Here is a 22,952-nt window from a genome sequence, read left to right as displayed (position 1 = left end):
CAGAGGGAGGATGGGGAAGTTAGAGGTTGTTTGTCTTCAGCTCTGTCAGCCATCTTCGATCCAACCACTCTCTGTCAACTCAGAGATTGAAGGCCTTTAAGAATCCTGTCTTCAAAGATAAACAAGATCACAAGAGGGAAAAAAAAAAAATCACAAGAGGGTTGAAAATCAGGTAGGTAAAGTGGGCAGTACAGGATTAGGGCAGGGTCAAAGACTGGCTATAGTCAGGGTAAAGATTAGAAGTAGTGTCCAAGTGCCTTCCCTGTAGATTTTGGTGCTAACCGTCACCACCACATAAGGCAATTCTTCGCAATGCATGACATATGATATTTTAGCGGCTCTGGTTCTTAGTGGAATTCTGTCTTACAGAACCACCTAGCACAAGGCTAGGCCCACAAACAGTCATTTACTATATCATATTGTTAGTGGTTATTAAATGCACAGTATATCTATGATGGCTATGTGTTAGAGTCTAAGGAAATAGTGGAGAAAAAGACAGGCAGGTTTCCTCACTCAGTGAGCTTTTATAACTTGACTGCGGCATTCTGTTATGTCTGCAAGAGGTGAACACTGTCTGAGAAACCGCTGTGGTGGCCGTTGGAGGGACTGGTTCTCTCTTCAGCCTTGGTTTCTGAAACTCTGCCTAGGGTCAGACACTTTGACGGGCATAGTAATGATGCTAAAGAGGGCCAACCATGACTGAGCCGGTCTAACTGTGGCTACTTCATGCCTACACCTGGACCATGCTTTGGTGCCCGTGTCTGCTGGAGACCAAAGGACCACGACTGGTGAGTATGTTTCTGGAAGCGGACATAAAGTGCATAGTTTAATTTAATTAAAGTTGCTAGATACAATGCACGCGGTAAAATGAAACACTGACAAGAAAATGCAGTGCTTTATGGAGAGGAACCTGTAAGCACGGGCCATTTCTTCTGCGACCGCGGGCTCCACCGGACCACTTTTTCTGTAGCACCTATCCGGCGCAAAAGCCGCTAACTTCCGTCCGGTTTTCGCGGAGCCGGAGTGTGGGGACGATAGGGTGAGTGTCGGCTCTTGGTGCCTCTTTCGTCCTCTGGTTTCGTTGGATGTGGTCGGGCCACTTCGCTTCTTGGCTCACAATCTTACCAGCCGAGTCTGAGCTGCTGTCTCAGGAGGTCTTTCCCATTGAGACACCCCGACCGGAGACACTGTGGTCAGGCTTTCTGGGGCCCACGAAGTAACTTTTTTCCTTAACTATAGATCTTGGGGACCAAAGAACTTATAACACACTCGCTCTGGTTCAGCCCATCTCTCTGAGTGGCTTCCGGTAAGTCACTCGCCAGCTTCCTGGCTTTATTTAAAAACGTATTGTAGTTAGTTAAATTTTAAAGCATCGCGTCTGTTCCAGGGATCTAGGACTCAAGGCTTGTGGCAAGGCAGTCCTCAGTCAAGTACACAAAGTTACCCCTCTGTCACTAGAATGGAACGGCAGCAGGAACATTTGATTTGGCCTCGAGTCGAGGGACTTGACTAAGATTAAAAACAAAGAAAGAACAACAGCAACAAAACTGTGTGACAGTGTGCTGTGGGTAGAGTTTCCTCTGGTTTGAGGTCAGAAAGAAGCTAGTGTGGCTGGCACAGACCTTGGGGTCGGGGGCAGTGTTTTTGATGCACAGTGAGACTTCATGCCCCCGAAAGCCACACGAGAACGCATTGAGGAACAACAACTCACTGCGCTAGGGAGGTGGTGACCAGGGTGGGGAGGTGACTTCATCGCAGGACTGTGATGAACGCAACCCATTTGTAAGTTTCAGACTTTTTTGACTTTGAACTACAGGCATAAGACTTTTAGGCCTTACTGCATGTACATACAAGCACACATCTTCATGGAAGCATACCACAGAGTCAGCATCTGCTGCGGAGCTGTTGTTTTTAATACTGTGTGTGCGAGTGCTGGGTCACATGCTGAGTCCAGTGAAGGCTAGACGACCTTGTAGGTTCTCTTCTACCTTTATCTGGGTTCTGGCCATCCAAGTCAGGCTTACGCGGCAAGTGCCTTTACTAACTGAGCCTTTGCCAGCACCCAGCCCCCTTTAGGGAATTTAAATGTGGACAAAAAAAAAAAAAAAAATTACTCTAAGCAGCTCCTCAAATACTTACTGTAGGCCTTCCGTGTCAATCTCTGGATGGATTGTGGCTCTGTTGATGAGTTGTTCCCTGGACTTTAGGTGTTTTGGTTGTTTTTTGCTTGTTTTTTAAGAGAGTGTCGTGTGTGTGTGTGTGTGTGTGTGTGTGTTTCAGGCTGGCCTCAAATTCACTTTCACTGTGTATCTGAGAACGACTTTAACTTGTAATCCTCCTCCCTCTACCTCCCACAGATTTTTTTAAGGGTTCTTTGTGTGTATTAGACAAGCACCGTACCCAAGGAACCATATTCCCACCAGATGTTTGTTTTATTTCTTGATTTCTGAGACAGTCTCAAGGATGATCTTGAACCCCTGATTTTTCTGCCTCCATCCCCTAAGGATTAGGAACACAGGTATATACCACTGTACTCTGCTAAGTTGTTTTTGAACAAGGAGATTAGTCCTTTATTTTCCCTCATTTTCAACTAGGTTTTTGAGGAAGAAAAGGAGTTTGAAAAGTCCTCCACTCCTCAAACTTTTGTTAATTTTAGATGCTCATGGGAAATTAGGTAACTGATTTGATTTGCTCATCTTTGATAGATCTTTTTTGTTGTTGTTTGGTTGGTTGGTTTGGTTGTTTTGTTTTGTTTTTTTGAGATGGGGTTTCTCTGTGTAGCCTTGGCTGTCCTGGAGACTAGGGTGGCCTCGAACTCACACAGAGATCCACCTGTACTCTGGGTGGATCCCAAGCGCTGGATTACAGGTGTGCGCCACCATGCCTGGCATCTTTGCCAGATCTTATGGTACTCTCCAGTAGCAGGTTTTTGGTAGAATTGTAGCTTAAGATGGTTTTTGCATAGTTCTGGTTGAAAATGAGCCATGTGTGCTTTTTCCATCCTCACCTTCTGTTAAGAGGGCGCTATCTGAGCGTGCAGTGGACGCAAGCCTGCAGTACCAGCAGGCAGGATTTCATTTTGGCACTGTGTAACCTTGAGCGTTATCACCTCTCCTTAAATGGTGCCTCTGTGGTGGTGGAACGAAGACTCTTGCTCCTTAAAACCCTCAAATCTCTTTGATCCTTGTTTTCCTCATCTGTTAGACATGTCATGGATTAAGGGAGTTAATTCTGTCGGGATCTGTGTCAATGTGTGACATAAAGTGAATGTACAAGAAATGAAGGCGACTTTTTACCATATTCTGATCAACTTGTTCACTTTTTTTCTCTGCTGTTCTAGGAGACAAAGAGTCCTGCTTTAGGTTACTCACCACTGGCCCCATGGCTTCCATGCAGATGGATCCTGAGCTAGCTAAGCAACTCTTCTTTGAAGGAGCCACTGTGGTCATTCTGAACATGCCCAGGGGGACAGAGTTTGGCATTGACTACAACTCCTGGGAAGTAGGTCCCAAGTTCCGGGGTGTGAAGATGATCCCCCCTGGCATCCACTTCCTCCACTACAGCTCTGTGGACAAGGCCAATCCCAGGGAGGTGGGCCCTCGGATGGGCTTCTTCCTTAGCCTGAAGCAGCGGGGGCTGACGGTCCTGCGCTGGAATGCGGTTCAGGAAGAGCTAGACTTGTCTCCCGCTCCAGAGGCTGAAGTAGATGCTATGAGAGCTAATCTCCCAGAGCTAGACCAGTTTCTGGGACCTTACCCATATGCTACACTCAAGAAATGGATCTCCCTCACCAGCTTCATCAGTGAGGTCACTGTGGAGAAGCTGCAGCCCGAGAGCCGGCAGATCTGCGCCTTCTCAGACGTGTTGCCCGTGCTTTCCATGAAGCACACCAAGGACAGGGTAGAGCAGAATCTACCCCTCTGTGGCACTGAGTGCAAAAGCTACCAGGAAGGCCTAGCTCGGCTGCCAGAGATGAAGCCCAGGGCTGGGACTGAGATCCGCTTCTCGGAGCTGCCCACTCAAATGTTCCCAGCAGGTGCCACACCAGCAGAGATCACAAGGCACAGCATGGACTTGAGCTATGCCCTTGAGACTGTGCTCAGCAAGCAGTTCCCTGGCAACCCCCAGGATGTACTTGGTGAGAAGGAGCTCGGCTTTGGGGGAGGACGCTAGAGTAGAGGGTTCGTCTTGGGTTATCTAGTCCAGTGTTCTCAAAGGAGGCCTGTAGTAGACTCGTTAGTAGCCATTAGACATACATGCGCATCTTCACCCTTAGCCTAGAGAGTTTAGTCAAGAGCTCTCTAAGGGCTCCGTCAGTTTGGCTGGCTGGCTGGCTGGCTGGCTGTCCATCTAATAATTTGAGCATCTTAGATAATTCCATGTTTGATCGTCGTTGGTGTAGCCTAGCCCTGTGGAGAGAAGGATTTGACCCATAGAGTGGTTACTGAGATCGGAGCCCAAGGCTCCTGGTCTTCTGGCCAGATCTGTGTTCCTAGAAGCCCCATATGATACCTCAGTTTGCTCTTGAGTTCTTAAAGTGTTTCTCTTCACTGGCGTAGATCAGGACTTTTATTTTTATAGTTTTATTGCCACTTGCACTCTTAATTTGAAATAATATGTACTTAACAAAGAACAAAAACAAAAGCAAAATGTACTTTTTTTTTTAAAGACTTATTTATTTATTATGTATACAGTGTTCTGCCTGCATGTACACCCCCATGCCAGAAGAGGACACCAGATCTCATTCTAGATGGTTGTGAGCCACCATGTGGTTGCTGGGAATTGAACTCAGGACCTCTGGAAGAGCAGCCAGTGCTCTTAACCTCTGAGCCACCTCTCCAGCCCGCAAAATGTACTCTTAAGTCCTACACCTAGAAATAACCATTTCATGGTTAAGTGCATTTTTTCTTTCTTTTCTCCTTTTCCTGTGTATTTCTATGTATTTCAGTTGTCTTTTATATTTCAGTCTTTTATAATGTAGTTATACTCTAGTGTATGTGATTTTTATAGAAACAGGATTAAAGAGCAGTGTCTTGTGATGTGCTGTAAGCGTTTCCATATCACTGTTCACCTGTTTTAGTGGCTGTTTAGTGCCCAGAGCTAGGGAATTAGTTCTTAGTGGTCACTCCTTATATGCTCCTGTGCTTCTGTCATGAATAGGGCCTATAAGCACCCCGAGTGTGGTTGTCCTAGGGTTAGGGTTGGATGGTGCATGTTGCCAGATTCTGCCTCCTCACCAAGTGTTAGGAGGCTGTTCATCACCTTTGACTACACTCAATATGGATTTTTAGCAACGGCCTTTTCAATTTAATAATTGGAAAAGTGGCATCTTATTTCTATTTCTATTTCTGAATACCAGTGACAACAAACATTTGCCATGCTGTTTGTGTACATGTCACATATGGAGGCCCAAGGTCAGCCCCTTGGGTATTGTTCCTGAACTGCTGCTACCCTTTTCTGTTGGGACAGTGTCGCTGATTGACCTCACCAAGTAGACTAGGCCGGCTGGCCAGTAGAGCCCGGGTGTCCCCAGTGCGAGGACTCTGAGCACTTGCACCACCTCTCCAGCTTTGTAAATTCCGGTTCTGGGACCTGACTCTGATCCATGTGCTTGTGAGACAAGCACTTCTGAGCATCTCCCCAGCGCCTGTTACACCTTTAACCCCTGTCCCTATCTTCTGTAAATGTCCAGAGCATTTACGTGCTTTCCTGTTGGGGGAGGCTGGTGAGAAGTTTGGTTGTAGGCCTTTTTATAGCCTTGGCTGAACTGATGATATAACAGACACTTTAACGGGTGCATCTTAATGCAGAACATCATATGTTATAGGAGTAACCCCTGGATTCTTGCTTAAACATGATTAGGAATCTTGTTTTCTAGCTCTTAAACATTTCAGTATTCAAACTATACCTTGTGCCAAGCATGGTGGTGGACATCTTGAACTTGCAGCGCTGGGGAGGTAGAGGCAGGTGGGTCTCAATGAGTTTGAGGCCGGCCAATCTGCACAGTGAGTTACAGTCCAGCCGGAACCTCCTTTTAAAATAAGTAAATAAAACACCTTATGAAAAAGTTTGTTATAGGGAAAGTTTGAATCTATGTAACAACTCCCTGAAATTATTTCTCATATCACAGTTTAAGTTTTAGACAAGGTCAGAAACTCACAAATTTATATTAATGCCCTATTGTATAGAGAAATTCCAGTCCAGCCTTGGCTAGCGAGACCCCTTCTTTATATGCCCCTCTAAAGCAAAAACAGTAAAGTAGTGCTGCGAATACAAAAGACCTAGCTAATATTAATTATACAGTTTAACCAGGTCAAACCAAACAAAGTAGGAAGTCATTGTGCAAAGAAAACCTCACTGTGTTCTGAAAAGATCCCACAGTCAGTGGTCAGGGGACTAGTTTTTCCCGTCCTTAATGGTGACAGATCAAACACCATGCACTTGAGGTGGTATTTGCTGATTCGTTCTTTTATGGCCCATATAGACATAGCTTAAGTTTACGGCCACCTTTGAAGCCAGAGCGACTGTGTCTGGTGAGTCAGTGTGAGCATATTCATTTAGAGTCAGGACCTTGCTTTGTAACCCTGGATGGCTGTACCTTGCAGTGGCAATGACTCTCCTGCCCCCCACCTCCTGAGTGCACAACTACACCCAGCTCAGATGCACTCTACCTGCCAGGCAGAGCCACCAGTTGCTTCCCCACCTACAGTGGCTTCCGGATTATGAGGTCTTTTTTGGAGACAGGTATCAAGTGGAGATTGGGAGTGGGAACTGGCATTTTGAGTGCCTCTTTGTGTCCCATATTGTTCTAAATGTTTAGCATGCACTGTAGTAATTAGCTCTCAGATAGGGAAATCAAGGCATAAGTAGATTAAGTATCTTGCCTTAGGTCACACTGCTGCTAAGTGATAGAGTAAGGTTTGAATCTGGGCGGTTTGACTCCAGAGCCCGTGCTCATATCCACCAGGCTGCTCAGAGATGAAATCAGAGCCCTGTGATTAAATAAACTGAGCTGACTGGTGAGCTAGCCCTGGAACAAGAACTTAGGACTGTCCTGCCGGGGGAGACTGTACAAGTGTTCCTGCCCAGCATCACATCTGTTAGAGCTTGCTTCCATTATTCAAAACCATAGTCAGACAATCCTAGGCACGCCCTTGACGTCATCTTAAGGAAGACCTAGGGGAACTGGGCTGAGGAGTGTAACACAGCTTTGCACCAGCCCTAGAATGAGTCCTGTCAGCTAGAAATACTAGCCACTAAGGTGACCATGTCAGTGACACAGAAGTGTTAAGAGTTGATTGTAAAGTACTATTCTCCATCATCTTTGCTTAACCAAAATCTCTGAGTTGACAAGTGGGTGGCTTTACTTAATTTCTTTTTGTTTATTTGGTTGGTTGGTTTTTTGTTTTCTAAGAAAGGGTTTCTCTCTGTAGTCTTGGCTACACAGAGCTATACAAAGCTGTCCTGCCAAGGCTATACAGGCTTGCCTCAAACTCAGCTATCTACCTGCCTCTGTCTCCTTGAGTGCTGGGGCTAAAGTCATGTGCCACCATGCCTGGCTTTATTTTTCATTTTAGGATTTTTTTTAATTATGTGTGTGTGCGCGCATGCATGTGCACGCTCTCGAGCCAGAAGAGGATGTCAGATCCCCTGCACCTGGAGGGGTTCTAGGTGGTTCTAAGCTGCCTGTAGTGGGTGCTAGGAACTGTACTTGAGCCCTCTGGAAGAGCAGCAAATACTCTAGACCCAGAGCCACCTCTCTAGCCCTGGGCAGCTTTCCTTTTCTTTCTTTCTTTCTTTCTTTCTTTCTTTCTTTTTTTTTTTTTTTTTTCCCCTAGACTGGGTTTCTCTGTGTAGCCCTGGCTGTCCTGGACTAGATTTGTAGACCAGGCTGGCCTTGAACTCAGAGATCTGCCGGCCTCTGCCTTCCAAATGCAGGTATTAAAAGCATGAGCTATCACATCCAGCTTGCAGCTTTGCTTTTAATGCGATCTAGTGATTGTGACGGGCAGGTTGAGGGCCTAGCTCTTACAATGCTAGGCATGGCATTTTACTACTTCTTCCCTTGTGGCCCATTTTTAAGTAAATGCCTAGCCAGTGTGGAGTCCCATGGTTTGAATTTACAGCAACTCAGTAATATTTACTGAGTACTTGTCGGATGCAGAATCCCATTCTAAGTTCTGTCGGAGTGACAAGGGTACAAGGTTCCCTGTTGCTCAGGTCTAGTGTAGATGTTGGCATTGTAAACCTTGTGGGAAAGTGTCAGCTGGTACTCCATGCTCTCCTCTGTACCTCGCAGGCGAACTCCAGTTTGCTTTTGTCTGTTTCCTGCTGGGCAATGTGTATGAGGCGTTTGAGCACTGGAAGCGGCTCCTGAACCTGCTGTGTCGCTCAGAAGCCACCATGGTGAAGCACCACAGCCTGTACGTCAGCCTCATCTCCGTCCTGTACCACCAGCTTGGTGAGATCCCTGCCGACTTCTTTGTGGACATTGTCTCCCAGGACAACTTCCTCACCAGCACCTTACAGGTGAGCATTGTGTGGGCTGGCACGCGTGGCGCAGGGGGAAGGCACCCACGTGGGAGCACCCTCGGGAGAGTCACCTTTTTCTCTCTTGCTGTTTTCCCAGGACCCTGATATTTCTTGAGTGCAGCTCCTAATCTTGAAATCTTCTCTTATCTTGTGCTGTGTGCTAAATGCCTCTATGCCAGAGACCCTCTCTGTACCATCTCTCCCCATAACACCCCAGAGGGCCTAGCACTGGGCACTTAGAATTCGTATACTCTCCACCACTCTGGGCTATCTAGCTGTAGTATCTGTTTTTTATTACTCTAAGGATATACTTAAGGCAGTCTACTTTGAAATAAAGAGGTTTATGAATTTATTTTTATTTCTTAACTTTAGTGTTTGAGGGTGGGCACAGGTGCCCTGGGATGCTTGTGGAGGTCAGAGCACAACTTGTGGGAGTCCTGTGGGTTCTGAGGATTGAACTCAGGGCATCATGCTTGTGTGCTTTTAAATGATGAGCCATCTTGCAGGCCCAGCAGAGATTTATTTAGCTCCTGGTTTTGGAGGCTCAGAGCTCAAGACCTGGGGGGCCTACTGTTGACAACGTCTGTGAAAAGGCAACTGAAGAACCCCACTGTGGCTACATTAGTCCTTCCCAAGAGCACTATCCCAGCGAGCAAAGAGCCTCTCATCAGGCCCCACTTGTTAGCATCATCAAACACGTGGAGCTTCAAGGTGTGAACCCAGAGGGGCGAGCCACAGCTAAGCCAGAGCACCAGCTCCCTGTTCTTGCTGAAGCTGGGAGTTGCTGCAGCCGAGTGAGGCAGAGTCTGGAAGCTCGTTATTCCCAAAGAAACAGCTGCAGCTCCTTAGATCTCATTTAAGCATTAAAGCAACTTTGATTTCCTGTTCAAACAAAATGTGCCAGTTTCTACAGAGATTCTCTGACAGAAACAGTAAAATTTGCTTTTAACTTGGCAATTAAATTTTCATTATGAGTGGTAATTAGGGAAAGAGCTTCAAACAACTTAGAATCTTCATCCTGTACTGTTTCCTCCCTTGGCACACAGATTAGTTTCCTGTATGTTCTTGGGACAGACTCTGTCACTCACATTTTATAACTTTCTCAAGTAGAGCAGAGGCAGACGCAGCTAGTTGTCTGATTCCATGGCTTCTGTGCCAGCGATGTATTTATTTCTTCTTGTGTGTGGTGCCCCATAAAGCCTGTTCCATGCAAGATGGTGCCTCACTTATCTCTCATTCCCACCCATGGAAGAAACTAGTATTAATGCCGTTGGGTAGCAGACACCGTATTTAGTGTGTTATATAATGTTACTTTCTCTGTTGCTGTGATAAGAAAACCTGATAAAAGCAACTTAAAAGAGAATAGCTTTTTGTTGTTGTTGTTGTTGTTTTTGAACTTACAGTTCAAAGTTACATTGCATCATGGTGGGGTGGTCCGACAGTAGGAGTTTGAGGCCGAGGCTTACACTGCATCCACAGGTGCAGAAGCAGAAAGTGGTGAATGCCTGTGTTTAACTCACTGGCTTCTCTCTGTGCATTCCAGGATCCTAGCCTAGGGACCGGTGGTAGATCTTTATGCCTCAGTTAACCTAGTCAGCCAAAATTACAGGCATGCCTGCAAATCTTCTCCCAGGGGACTCGATCCCATAAGGTTGGCAACTGAGATTAACCATCACATGTGGGTTCCCTGGGAACCCTATTGGACAGAACAGATCATTCTCAGTTTTCAAATAAAAAGCTAAACCTGGCAGAGTGGTTGGTTGCCTGATGGTTTCAAGGTTCAATCTTCAGCACTGAAAAAAATAATGAGTACAGCATGGACTCTGCGCTACTCCCCCCAAAAGCCATCCTGTGGATGTTGTTCCTCGGAGGTGCCGAGCGCTCTTCTAAGCTGCCATGCTATTGGAAGGCTCCCTGCCGTTAGGCAGCAGGCAGTTGCCTGGAAACTCTGCCATTTGGAGGACTTGTGCAGACTGTCGTGATATGTCTGTCAAACGGTGGCTTGAGCCTGTTCTACTGCAGAATTTAACTGCCCTTTTCTCTTCTTTATAGAAAGAGAAGTTAAATCTCTGTTCCTCCTCCATGGGGACCCTCCACAACACCAACAACTGGGCTGTCAGGCAGTGTGGCATCCTCTGCAGCCATGGGGAATGATGCCATCTAGGGAGTAAGGTACCACCCTCATGAAGAGAGTGAATTCTGTCACGGAATGGGAAGGCCGTGGTGTTGCCAGCTTGTGTGGCAGCGGCAAGCTGCAGAACACCAAGGGCCCAGCTGGCTGCCTGATGCGCATGTGGGTTGTGCAGTGCTGATGGTTTGGAAATTCTCTAGACAAGAAACTAAATGTCATTTGGGTCGTTTGGGGCTTTTTTCTTAGACAAGCTCTCTAGCTCCAGTTGCCCTCAAACTCCCTTTGTAGCAAACGATGACACCTTGAATTTCAGATCCTCCATTGTCCACCACCCAAGTCGTGGGATTACAGGTGTGTGCCAAACACACCCAGTTTATGGGACTCTGGGAATGAAACCGGGGGTCTCACTCTACTGACTGAGCTGTGCCAGCTGATGTCATTATTTGAAAATGTTCAGGACATATACCTTTAAGATAGCACACCAATAAATGTTATTGAGCATTTTGCACACAGCCTTCCACTGCAGTTGTTAAGAAGTACAAATAGGACTTAGCTAGGGTTCCTGTCCTCAAGGGTTCATTGACTTCGGAGTACTGACTGAGCACCTGCTGTAAATAAGATTTTGCTCTAGAAGTGGGAATATAATTGAACAAGAGTGCCAGAGTTTTGACAGCAGGAAGTGAACAGATGAATTAACTAAAGAATTCCAGATACTGGTGTTACAGAAAGCACAACTGTCCCTGTACCATGGTAGTAGCCCAGGCTTTTTGGTCTTCCCTAGACTACATCAGAATTTATCAGCCTCCATGCCTACCTTGTTAAGGTTCCCACACTGCTGCCTCTGTTGCTCCAAAGTACAGCTCTCATCCTATTTCTCTGTGGCTCCCCTACTGCCTAGGAAATGTAAGTGTGCCAGCCTTGGCCCCAAGGCTCTGTGTTGCTTGGCTGTTAGCCTGGTCTCTAGCTGCTGTTTCCTCTTCAGTCAGTGGTCTGTTCACAGCAAGTTCCCCATAGGCCATGCTGTTTCATGCTTTTCTTTTTCTTTTCTTTTGATATAGGATCTGGCTTTGTTTCTGACACTAGCTTTGAACTTCTGGATGCAAGTGTTTCTATCTGTGCAAGCAGCTGGAGCTACATGTGCACACCATCCCTAGTCTTCCTTTGTTGTAGTTGTGAAAACCATATCATTTGAGTTTGATCTTCTCAGCATATTTGAAAATGTCAAAGTAGCATTAACTGTAAGCATGTTTTTTAGAATGTTCTCTGGAACCTCATGTAACCAAAACTTTACATCCATGTTTCATGCCTTCTAGACTTAACCTGATTCTCCTCAGCCTGTCATGTCCTTGCCCATACTCCCTCTCTGTGAGGCCATCCCTTACCTCTGCCTCCTAGTCCTCTTGGCCTGCTCTGTGCTTGCCACTAGCTTACCACAAGGGGTGTGCATCTTGACGTTAGTACAGCATTCCTCCCAGAGCCATAGCCTGCACTGTTTTCCTTACTGGTTATCGTCAACACCCAAGGTTTGGCCTGTGTTACTACTTGTTCTTTTACATGTAAAGCACCTATAATTCCTTTGGTAGTGCAAATATATGTATAAACAGTAAAGTCTGAGCAGGGCAATAGTGGCACACGGCTTTAATCCCAGCACTTGGGAGGCAGAGGCAGGTGGATCTCTGAGTTTGAGGCCAGGCTGGTCTACAGAGAGAGTTCCAGGACAGCCAGGGCTACACAGAGAGAAAAAATAAACAAACAAACAAAAAGTAAAGTGTGACAAAGGGCATTTGATACATCAAAGAGAGAATGGTGGATTCTGGGGAAAATAAGGGGTTTCAGGATAGTTTTATATGGGAGATACATTTCAAAAGGCGCAGTGTGGACTAGGATATTACAGAACTTTTTTTAATGATGCCGTCTTGGCAGTGAGAATGCATTCCCCCACACAGAAGCGCTCAGCTGGGGAGTTTGTGACTGAATGAATCAGACCTTAAAAGCTTGATGCTGCCCATACTTATTTGTGGCTTGCTCTCTTCCCCAGCTAGTCAAGTGGAGCTGGCTTCCTTGCTCAGGAGCATAAATGTCTCCTGTCCGTGGAGGGGGACTGGTACTTGTGTGTGTAAGCACTTAAAAACCTTAAAGTGAGCATGGACGAAGTCAGCCCTGGGAGGGCCTGACCCATTGATTTTTTTTTTTTTCTCCTCCAACTTCCCCATGTGAGACACTTGAATGATTTCTTTTTTACAAAAAGTTCTTTTCATTTAAAGTAACTTAACTCACCACGATTTCCTGAAAGTCAATGAAAGGATAATCTGGAATTAATGGTGTGTTGGAAAGAGTTATGCATAAAATAAGGATTCTAAGATTCTAACTGCTGATTTCGTAGTATTTAGGCATGCAGTCCCATGACCCACGGTGTTTGGAGAGTTGTTTTGTTATAACTGTGGGTACATTCCAGGCAAGTTGCATGCTTTATTATTCTTCTGGGTGCCATCTCTAGCAATCATATCTATGAGTTATTTTGAGTTTTTTTTGTTGTTGTTGTTGTTGTTGTGTTTTTGTCATATTTTTGAGACCTCATGTTAGCCTCAAACTCCCCATGTAGATGTACATGATCTTTAATGTCTGGCCCTCCTGCCTCTTCCTTCCAGGTGCCACTCTGTGCAGGTAATGTGGTGCTGGGGAGGGAACCCAGGACTTTGTCCTTGTGAGGAAAGTGTGAACTGAGCTACATCCCTGGTCGCCAGAATATCTACAAGTTTTGTATCATAAACTTAAAAACATTGATGGTTGTTTTGCCTGTTTGCATGTTTCCGCTCCACTGGCATGCCTAGTGCTCAGGACTAGAAGAGGATGTCAGATTCTCTGCAATTAGAGTAATGGACTGTAGTGGGCTGCCATGTGGGTGCTGGGAATCACCCAGGTCCTCTGGAAGAGCAGCCAGTGCTCTTAACCACTGAGCCTTCTTTCCAGCTCACATCATAAACATTTCCTTTCTTATTTATTTACTTACTTACTTACTTATTAATTACTTATTTATACAGTGTTTTGTCTGCATGTGTGCCTACAAGCCAGAAGAGGGCACCAGATCTCATTATAGATGGTTATGAGCATCCATGTGGTTGCTGGGAATTGAACTCAGAACCTCTAGAAGAACAGTGTTCTTAACCTCTGAGACATCTCTTCAGCCATCCTCCTCCTCCTCTTCTTTTAACAACAGTACCTCTTTTGTTTGTTTGTTTTGTTGTTTGTTTTCTCTGTTATAACAGAGCCCTGGTTGTCCTTGAACTCTATAGACCTGGCTGGCCTCTTAACTCACAGCCTGCCTCTTCGTGCACCACCACATCTGGCCTCATAAACATTTCTAATAGATAAATTTATCTACCTCCCCTTGTCATCGACTATGGCTTTTGTATGCTCAGTATGCTTTGTCTCATTCAGCCCTCAAAACAATGCAAGAAGTTGGGTCTGCACTGCCATTATGTAGATGATATAGACCTTCTGTTTTTGTTCACACTCGTAGAACAAGGGATGACAGGGCTGAGGTTTGGCTCTGAAGCCCTGGAAGCTTGGAAGAGCTTGAAGCAGGAGGGTTCCTATGTAGAATTATAGCTCTAGATGAAACAGCATAAGTTTTCTGAACTTATCTTTGGAGACATGATTCCAGGCTGGCAAGAAAGCTTAGTATGTAAAGATGCTTGCCACCAAGCCTGTTGACTGAAGTTTGATCTCAGGACCCCACATTGCAGAAAGAGAAAACTGACTCCTGCAAGTTGTCTTCTGACCTCCATGTGCATGCTGTGTGAACATGTGAATTAAGTAAGTGTAATTTTTAGAAAAAAATTAAGACATGAGGCTAGGAGTGCTGGTGCATACCTCTGGAGGCAGAGGTAGGAGATTTCTAGGAGTTCAAGGCCTGATCTACATAAGTCCTGGACCTCTAGGACTACACAGAAAAACCCTGTCGTAAAAGAAAGCGTGATTTCTGGTGCTTTTCCTTTTCTTGTTCACCATTGCAGTGATGTAGTCCTTCTTTAAAACCACTTCACTTACAGTGAAAACAGTGTTCTGGCCAGTTTCATTTGTGAGTCAGGCACTTGAGGGGTTTTTTTTGGTTGTTGTTGTTGTTTGTTTTGTTTTTTTTTTTTTTCTTTTTTGGCTTAGCCAAAAAATTAGGTTAAAACAGGCTCAGCTATCCTCTGTGATACTTTCTCAGCATGTCTTGACTGTGGTTCAGTCACCAAACTTTGCTTTTTAAAAGCTTCATGTTTGTGACTGGAGTTTTTTTTTTTTCTTTTTAAACTTCATAATGGACTTAAAACTAAAGCGTTGATACTTTATTTTAATTTTATTTGGATTTGGGAGTTTTCTGTTTGTTTGTTTTTTGAGATAGGGTCTTACTATGTAGCCCAGGCTGGCCTTGAATCTACAGATCCACCTGCCTCTGCCTCCCTAGTGCTGGGATTAAAGAGGTGCCACCACCTCACCTGGCCCATGTTTTTTGCTTTTGTTTTTTTTTTGTTTTTCTTTTAGATACATGCATTCATTTGCTAAATGTGATCATCCTGTTTTAAAAGTCTTTTAAAAACAATATCCAAGATTAATGAGTCAAAATTAAGATGATTCATTTTTCCATGGTATTAGAAGTGTTTACTTGATTTTACCTTAGGGAATAAAGTAGCTAGATGATTATTAACTTTTCTAAAGAAAGCATAGAACTAATTGGAAGATAAATGAACCAGGATAACTTATTACTTGAATAAATGGCCCCCCTGCCACCAGCCCTTGTTGAGGGGGGTCACTGAAAATTGAACCCAAAGCCTCACCAATAGTAGGCAAGCACTGCACTACTGAGCTGTATCCCTAGTCCTAACTAAATGCTCTTAAACATCTTTTCTGAATTGTTTTTAAGCTATCAAGCAGGGTATAGTAACACATACCTATAGTCTCACCTAGCACTTGGGAGCAAGGCTAAGGCAGAATTGAAAATTGGGGGCCAGACTGAGCCACATAGTAAATTCAAGCTCTTTCCAAGCTATGTGCTGAGACAGTATCTTAAGAAAAAACAAAGTATTATTAAGTTTATAAAACTATTAAAAATATAGGTGGTAGAGGTCGAGAGTGAGGAGAGGGGAGGGGAAGGGAAGGAACAGGAGGGCTTTACAGTCCAAGGGCAACAGTAGAGCATTTCTAAGGGTGACCAACCTGTTCTGAGACCTAAGTGTGGTGATACCTCACCAAAGCCAAAGCGATTTCCTGGTTACAAGTAGATTCCAAGGGTGTGGAGGGATGGCTCAGCGGTTAAGAGCCCCATGTGCTCTTCCAGAGGTCCTGAGTACAATTCCCGACAACCACATGGTGGCTCACAACCATCTATAATGAGATCTGATGCTCCCTTCTGGCCTGTAGGCATACCTGCAGATATAGCACTCATCTACATAAAATAAATAAATAAATCTTAAAAAAAAAAAAAAAAAAAAGAGGTTAGATCTCAAAAGAAAACCCTGTCTGGCTGCATGGTTATGGCTGTTCACCCAAGCAGTGGAGCATTTAATTGTATGCAAGCGTACTGCAGTAAAGTTGGTTTTTAAAAATGAAAGTCACTGTGGTCTGTGTCCCAGGTTCTGGAAACCTGCAAAAGGAATAGCTGCAAAAGTACCCACAGAGCAGGACGAAAAGTTCAGGATCAAGGATATATTTAGTCTGTCAAGACAGAAGCAGGCGGTAGTGGTCCATCTTGGTTGAATCATGCTGAGCACGATGTAGTGACCCAGCGCCCTTGTCTGTGCAAAAGGAGTAGTAATTTCCTGCTCTCCAGCCTTCCAGGCTTGTAGTAAAGGTTTAAACAACAAGTTAAAAGACAAAATGCTTTTTAAATTAGAAGCTTAAAACAAAACCAAAATCAAATGGCTTTGCTTGTACCCACTTGTGGTTGATTTTCCTTGCAGGCGTGTTCAGAAGGTGGGTGGGAAGGTGGGTGATGACTCTGAGCGCAGCCTGTTCCAGCCTCTCACTTCCGGCTCCTGCCAAGTACAGCTCAGATCATGTGTGGTCCTTACTTTTTGCTGAGCATCCTGAGGCCCTAACTCTGTGCCAGGCTCTGGGTGATATGCTGTTTTGGACACGCCAATAATTAGGATTTGTTCCCTACTCTTTAAGGCGTGGACCACTGTGACACAAGATAGTATGGGAGGTGCCATGAGGGAAGCCAGGCCTGTTGTTAGAGAACAGAGTTCAAGCAGTTCATTTCAGCCGAGGCCTTTGCATGAGGCACATAAGCCAGCAGTGTTCTAGGGTCTGGTATGTAAGCTCATCTCTAGGATGAGCCTTTTCTCCAGCACCATCACATAAGGAACAATTATTTGGTGCCAGGAACTGCAGAAAAGCCAAAAATAATTTTCTTTGAGCCTGTGGTTGTCTTCATTCTTCTGTGCACTAAACAATTTTTATGTTAAAATATCAGGAGTGCAGAATGCAGGTATGAGAGAGCCACTGTTTGGGATTGCTTCTAACTTGGATGAGATCAGCAGTAAATAGTAAGCCTGTTATTTCAGTTAGGTTGAGGCCACCATTGAGGTAACCCAGGGCTCAGGGAAGCACAGAGGAACTTTCACCCCCAAGATCATACAGTCCCTCCAATGAGCCACTGCTCTGGGTTGCTGCTACAGTCATGCTGCCCACTCCTGTATTTAAACAGTTCCTTGGTTAAGCCACATCTGGAATACATGCCACATACCCACCTCCAGGTACTCTGCCTCTGCTGCCCTTCTTATGGCTCGAAGAGAATGGCCATGAACAAAGGCCACTGAGAGTGAGCATCGTCTCTCCTGCTGACAAACTGTGGAGAAGTGTGGTCGCTTGGAATCAGCTACAGAGTATATCTGTTGCCTTTGACAGGCAAGCTCCTTAAATGCAGTGTCCTCCATAGTGGTAGATAGGCCAGCTACAACAGGAGGTGACTGAATCAGTTGCTGTGCCCTGTGGCCATGTCTACAATAGGCCTGTAGGGTAACAGGTGGCAGACAGAAAACTTTATATTTGCCAGGCATTGGGACCTCATGCCTTTACTCTCAGAACTCTGGAGGCAGAGGCAGGCAGATCACTGTTTGTTCTAGGACAGCCTAGTCTACAGAGCGAGTTCCAGGACAGCTAGGGCTGCACAGAAAAACTCTGTCTTGAAAAACTACAACAATAAACAAAAAAACTTTGTATTCCCTTCTGGGTAATTGAACACCTTTCCACCCCATACCTTAAGTACGCATTTTGAGCTGGATGTGGTGGCACACACCTTCTGTTCTAGTGCTTAAAAGGAAAAGGCAGGCTGATCTGTTTGAGCTCAAGGCCAGGCCAGCCAGGGTTCATAGTAAGACCTTGTCTCAATAAAATATGAATGATAAAACCACATTCTAGTACGTGTTTCTCAGAGCATGGTGAAAATACAGGTTGATTGTCTGAAACTTCTTTGTGAACATCAAGGTTGTTTAAGAGGTAGTGGGCTTGCTGTTATTCTCAGGAACTGGAAGCCTTCAAATGTGTAAAAATCTGTTCTGTTCCTCTCTCCATGTTTGTATTAGCTGAAACAGTTCGTGGGGACATCAGCAGAATAGCTCAATATCTAGAATGTATGAAGAACTCCTACTGTTGGTCTGCTCAGTTGTTAAAAATGGCAAAGGACTTGTAGACATTTGGCCAAAGAAAACATACAAATGGCCAATAACCTCATGGAAATATATTTAACATTACCAATCATTAGATGTTAAAGTTATAAACTTGTGTCTGTTTCTCAGTTTCTCTCTTAACCCAGCTATCACCAAAATAATTGAGACTGTGTTATATTATTTTAACAAGCTTCATAGCACAATACCTGAGCAGTTAGTACTCTAGTTTTAACTCCCTAAGCTAATGTGGTTTCCTCCCAGCGTCTATCACAGAGATACTTGCACTTTGTGCCTTCCTGCACCAGCTCTTCTCTTCTCATCGCTCTTGGAGTTCTGCTCATGGCTGAATCCCCTACTTCCGCCTCTAACTCCTCTTCCCCTAGCTGGCAAGAACTCTAGCCCTGTTCTCTCCCCTGCTCAGCACTTGGCTGTAAGCTGCTTTATTGGCACATCTGGGGACAGTTGGGGAGCATTGTTTACACAACATTGAGACAGGAGATTCTCAGAACAAAGAATGCAATCAGATGGGGGGGGGCACAAATCAGTATTTCAATTACACAGTAACTTCATGCCTCCAAGAAATGCAAATCAAAATTATAGTGAGATAACTCTCAAACCTATCAGAATGTTTGTTGTTCAAAGATAAGTAAGTAAATCAAAGAAGTATTGAGCAGGCTATAGAGAAACTAGACCCCTGTCTTCTGATGGCCCTGATGTTCTGTAGCACAGCTGCTATGGAAACAGTGTCAGTAAAGGAGAGTTGCCATAAGGTCTAACAATTCCAGTCTGGGTCTGCATTCAAACAACTGAAAGCTAGGACCTCGAGTATTTGTACAACTATGTTCATGGAAGTTTTATTCCCAAGACCTAAAATACAGACAGCCCAAGTCGTCATGGACAGGTGAATGGCAAACAGAATGTGGACCACCAGAGCTTGAAGATGTGGATCAGGGGTTAATTGCAGAGGCTCTGAGTTCAGTTCCCAGCATCCATGTTAGGCTGCTCACAACCACCTGAAACTCTAGCTCCAGGACATCCAACACTCCCTTCTGGCCTCTGCAGGCACATACATGAGAATGGGTGTAGTCAGAGGCACAACATACACAAATAAAAATACCCTGTAAAGTGTATATAATACATATTTATATACACACACTCACATGCCTGCAAGTGTGTATGAATTGGGGGTGGGGGAGTGTAAGGGACAGGGTCTTGCTCTGTAACCCAGGCTGGCCTTAAGTGTGACTTTTTTCTGCCTCAGCCTTCTGCATGCTGGGCTTACAGGTGTGCACCAGCATGTCTAGCTCTACTCTTCAGTTTTTAAGAGAAAAGAGATTCTGATGTATGCTACAATATAGCTGAATCTTGACGACATGCTGAGTGAAATAAGCCAGCCACAGAAGGACGATAGCATGTGATTCCTCTTCCATGAGGCTCCTAGCCTAGTCAGAAACTAGAAGAGTGTTAGCAGAAGCCAGGGGAAGGGAATGAGAGGGAATTGGTGTTTCGTGGGTAGAGTGTCAATTGGAGAAGATGAGAAGTTTCTAAAGATGATGTTGGTGATGATTGCATGATAGGAATGCATGTGTTGCCACTGCTAATCACTTAAAATAGTTTAAATGGTAGCTATATCTTATTTTACCACAATTTAAACAATGGTAATGTTTTTTAAAATGAACATTAAAGACAGCTTTTAAGAGGAATAGAAGCCTCAAATTGGCTATCTATGGCCCACTTAGAAGATTAGAGCAGCAATTTAGCCTTGTTGGCTGAGGGCCTAGGACGTTATGGCATCCAAGGGCTTTGCTCCCCAGACTTTTCTTCACACCACCTGGTGTAAGTCTTTTCTTCTGTGTTATTGCCCAGGTGCCTTGTAGATCCTATCCCCCACCCCCACCCCAGGTGGGCGCTGTAGTGGTAACGCCGGCGGCCTTACTTTCCATGGGGCATCTGCCCAGCATGGTGATTTTCCATTCCAGTCCTGTTCCAGTGTCTTCCTTCTAGGTTTGGGGTGTGGGGGTTGCATAGCAGGTGTCCTGGGACTGTGCCAGCAGCAGCTGATCTGCTGCCCCAAAGAGCTGAACACCAGGAGGAAATTTCCACAGCTTTCCTGGTCCCCTGTTCTCAGGAGTAACTTACCCTCTGTTCTCTGTAGGTTTTCTTTTCTTCTGCCTGCAGTATTGCTGTGGATGCCACCCTGAGGAAGAAAGCAGAAAAGTTCCAAGCCCACCTGACTAAGAAGTTCCGGTGGGACTTTGCTTCAGAGCCGGAGGACTGTGCCCCAGTGGTGGTGGAGCTCCCTGAGGGCATCGAGACTGCCTAACTGCATATCCTGAAGCCATGGGAGACCCCTTCCCACGTGGCTACAACCCAGTCCCTCATGTATTCATCTGTCCTGGGATCTCCAGCACAGAGATCCAGTCAGGTCCTATAAAGAAGGAACTGGAATCCAGTGAATACATTCTTTGTGGCTCCTTTAGCCTGGCCCTGGTGCTGAATTTCAGAAAAAGGTGGTCCAGATGAAACCTGCCCCAGCAGCAATCTAAACCCTTTCTGATGGTGAGAAAATGAACCACAACTCCAGAAGACCTAGCTGCCCATTCCGTCGCTGGTTAGAAGAGGAAAGAAGAAACCTGCTCCATCCCAGGGTCTGTGGCGTTTAGTCAGTGAATTTTTAAGTTAATGTAGGTTTGCAGTTGAATGTGGATTGTACAGGGTTTCTGCTGCTCCTGGTTGAATAGAAGGAAACCTGTCAGAAAACGGGCCATTCAACTCTCAGGAGCCTGGCCTGGAAAGGATGACAAGGAAGATGGTGCATTGAGTGTGACAACTGGTCGATATCAGTTTTTTTCTCCCAAGTCCCCTTCTGCCTAGAAACCTCAGTGGTTGATACTCCAGAATTGGCCCCTGGTCTTGGGGACCCTGCTGGTACTATCACCTTTCAATCTGGGGCCTCCCACTCTGAAGTGGGACATGGAAGCCTCCCACATATCCCCATTTTTCACTAAGGCTACCATGACTTTTTCTGAAGACTTAGAAACCAACAACAAAAGGAAAGGTTCTTGCCCCAAGCCTGCTTCTTAGGCCCTATTAAACTTCGGTCTTTTCCTCAGAGCCATGGAGATAGCTGGGTAGCTTAATTATCCCTAGCCCTCTGTGGGGTTCTCATCGGTGTTGTCATGTTTCTGGGGTTAGGGAATCTTGAGGGCACACTCATTGTGCTATGTGGGCAGAGTTCTGTCTCAAAAAAATGGTTCCCAGGCCCTCCACCCTGACCTCAGGCTGTTTGCTATGCTCTGGAATCCCAGTGCTATCCTCTTCTGAGGCTCAAGCTCACAGCAGGTCTCTGAATGAGAGCCCTGCTGTTTAAGGCTTTTGGTTCCTCTTGTTTCCTTGGAGATGTTTTTCTAAGAGCATAACGCACATTAAAGTCTTTGAGTTGGGACTAATCCCCCTGTGTGAGTCTCTTACAGCTAATCTGCCCAGTTTCCAAAGTAGCCAGGCTGCTGTCCATAGACAACACATCTACCTACACAGCGCACCCAGGAGACCCTGCTCAGTCCCTGCAGTCTCTGGAGAAGGCAGACACCCAGCTTTGCCTCTGTTTCCCATGAGAAACACACCCTGTAGTGCTATACATTAGCTTGAAGTTTCACCTTGTAGGAAATTGCTGTTCCTTTTTCCTGCAAAGCCCACTCATCAGAACCACCTGGGGAGTGTGGTAAAAGTTCAGATCCCAAGAATGAAGCTCTGATGCATGCCACAGCATGGATGAGCCTTGTGCCTGGGGAGACGGTCAGTGGTTAAAGAGCTTGCTGTGCAGGCACAGGGATCTGCAGACCCCCAGAACTCAGGTGCAGAGCCAGGGTTGTGGTCCCAGCGCTGCAGAGGCAGGAGGGCCCAGGGGCTCTTTGCTCAGCCAGAAATTGGTGAGCTGCAGGTTCAGGGAGAGACCCTGTCTCAAAAACAAAGTGGAAAGTGATGGAAGACATCCGGTGTCATCATCTGACCCCGACACCTACACACAATTGTACCGAAGGACCACACATTCACAAACATGGAAACAGTGTGTGCTGAGAAAGGGAGACCAAGCAACAAGCATTCCATGCATGTGCATTATCCAGCCTAAGCAGGTCCACGGGGTCACAGGACTTGCCTGGGGTGGACTTTGAGGCAGTGGTTTGGGGTGGGACACTTGTGAAAGCACAGGCTCCCATCTTACTCCACAAGGATTCAGGGGCTTGAGTTCTGAGGTACACTCAGTTCTGAGTGACACATTGAGCAGTAACACATCATACTTGGTGCCAGGAGCACCTCTGGGAGAAAATGTGTCTGCCCCTGTCCATGTGAAGACAGCACCTTGGAGTTGGACCATTTCCCGAGTATCGCTGTGTCTCCCCAATGGCCCCTCTCCATGAGCTTAAAACGGGCTGAACAAGAGGAGCTGCTGTTTGAAAGTGCTCTGTTCTGTTACCTCACTTGATCCTTACAGCAGTGTGTGTCCATTCTAACCAGCAGCTATCCCCATTTGACTTGTATGGAAATGAGCTTAGAGAACATCATTTTTCCAGGGTTGCACAGCAGTAAGGAGTGAGGACAAGAAGGGCCTGTGCTCACTGGCACCACTGTACTGT

At 45.6% G+C, this 22,952-nt stretch overlaps 1 protein-coding gene across 3 annotated transcripts; it reads left to right on the top strand.

Annotated features, from left to right (window-relative positions):
- The first annotated feature begins 684 nt into the window (after positions 1 to 684).
- Positions 685 to 21,767, top strand: Aar2 (AAR2 splicing factor). 3 transcript variants are annotated; one of them, XM_021650997.2, is made up of 4 exons: positions 685 to 788; positions 3,341 to 4,138; positions 8,300 to 8,529; positions 20,474 to 21,767. In XM_021650997.2, the coding sequence occupies exons 2-4, from the start codon at positions 3,382 to 3,384 to the stop codon at positions 20,639 to 20,641; spliced, it is 1,155 nt and encodes a 384-aa protein (XP_021506672.1). In that variant the 5' UTR covers positions 685 to 788; positions 3,341 to 3,381; the 3' UTR covers positions 20,642 to 21,767. The 3 variants fall into 3 exon arrangements, with proteins under 3 accessions (XP_021506672.1, XP_021506670.1, XP_021506671.1); XM_021650995.2 differs by lacking the exon at positions 685 to 788 and adding an exon at positions 971 to 1,039; XM_021650996.2 differs by lacking the exon at positions 685 to 788 and adding an exon at positions 992 to 1,306.
- The last annotated feature ends 1,185 nt before the right edge of the window (positions 21,768 to 22,952 follow it).

The sequence above is a fragment of the Meriones unguiculatus genome, chromosome 4, assembly GCF_030254825.1.
Source record: "Meriones unguiculatus strain TT.TT164.6M chromosome 4, Bangor_MerUng_6.1, whole genome shotgun sequence".
NCBI lineage: Eukaryota > Metazoa > Chordata > Mammalia > Rodentia > Muridae > Meriones > Meriones unguiculatus.
This window is presented reverse-complemented; position numbering and strand designations above follow the sequence as displayed.

What these genes read in the sequence shown, in the direction of transcription:
- Aar2 (XM_021650997.2), top strand. Translation starts at nt 3,382, where the DNA reads ATGGCTTCCATGCAGATGGATCCTGAGCTAGCTAAGCAACTCTTCTTT. An exon ending in CAACCCCCAGGATGTACTTG is followed by an intron (nt 4,139 to 8,299) that starts GTGAGAAGGAGC and finishes TGTACCTCGCAG; the next exon opens with GCGAACTCCAGTTTGCTTTT. An exon ending in TCCTCACCAGCACCTTACAG is followed by an intron (nt 8,530 to 20,473) that starts GTGAGCATTGTG and finishes TGTTCTCTGTAG; the next exon opens with GTTTTCTTTTCTTCTGCCTG.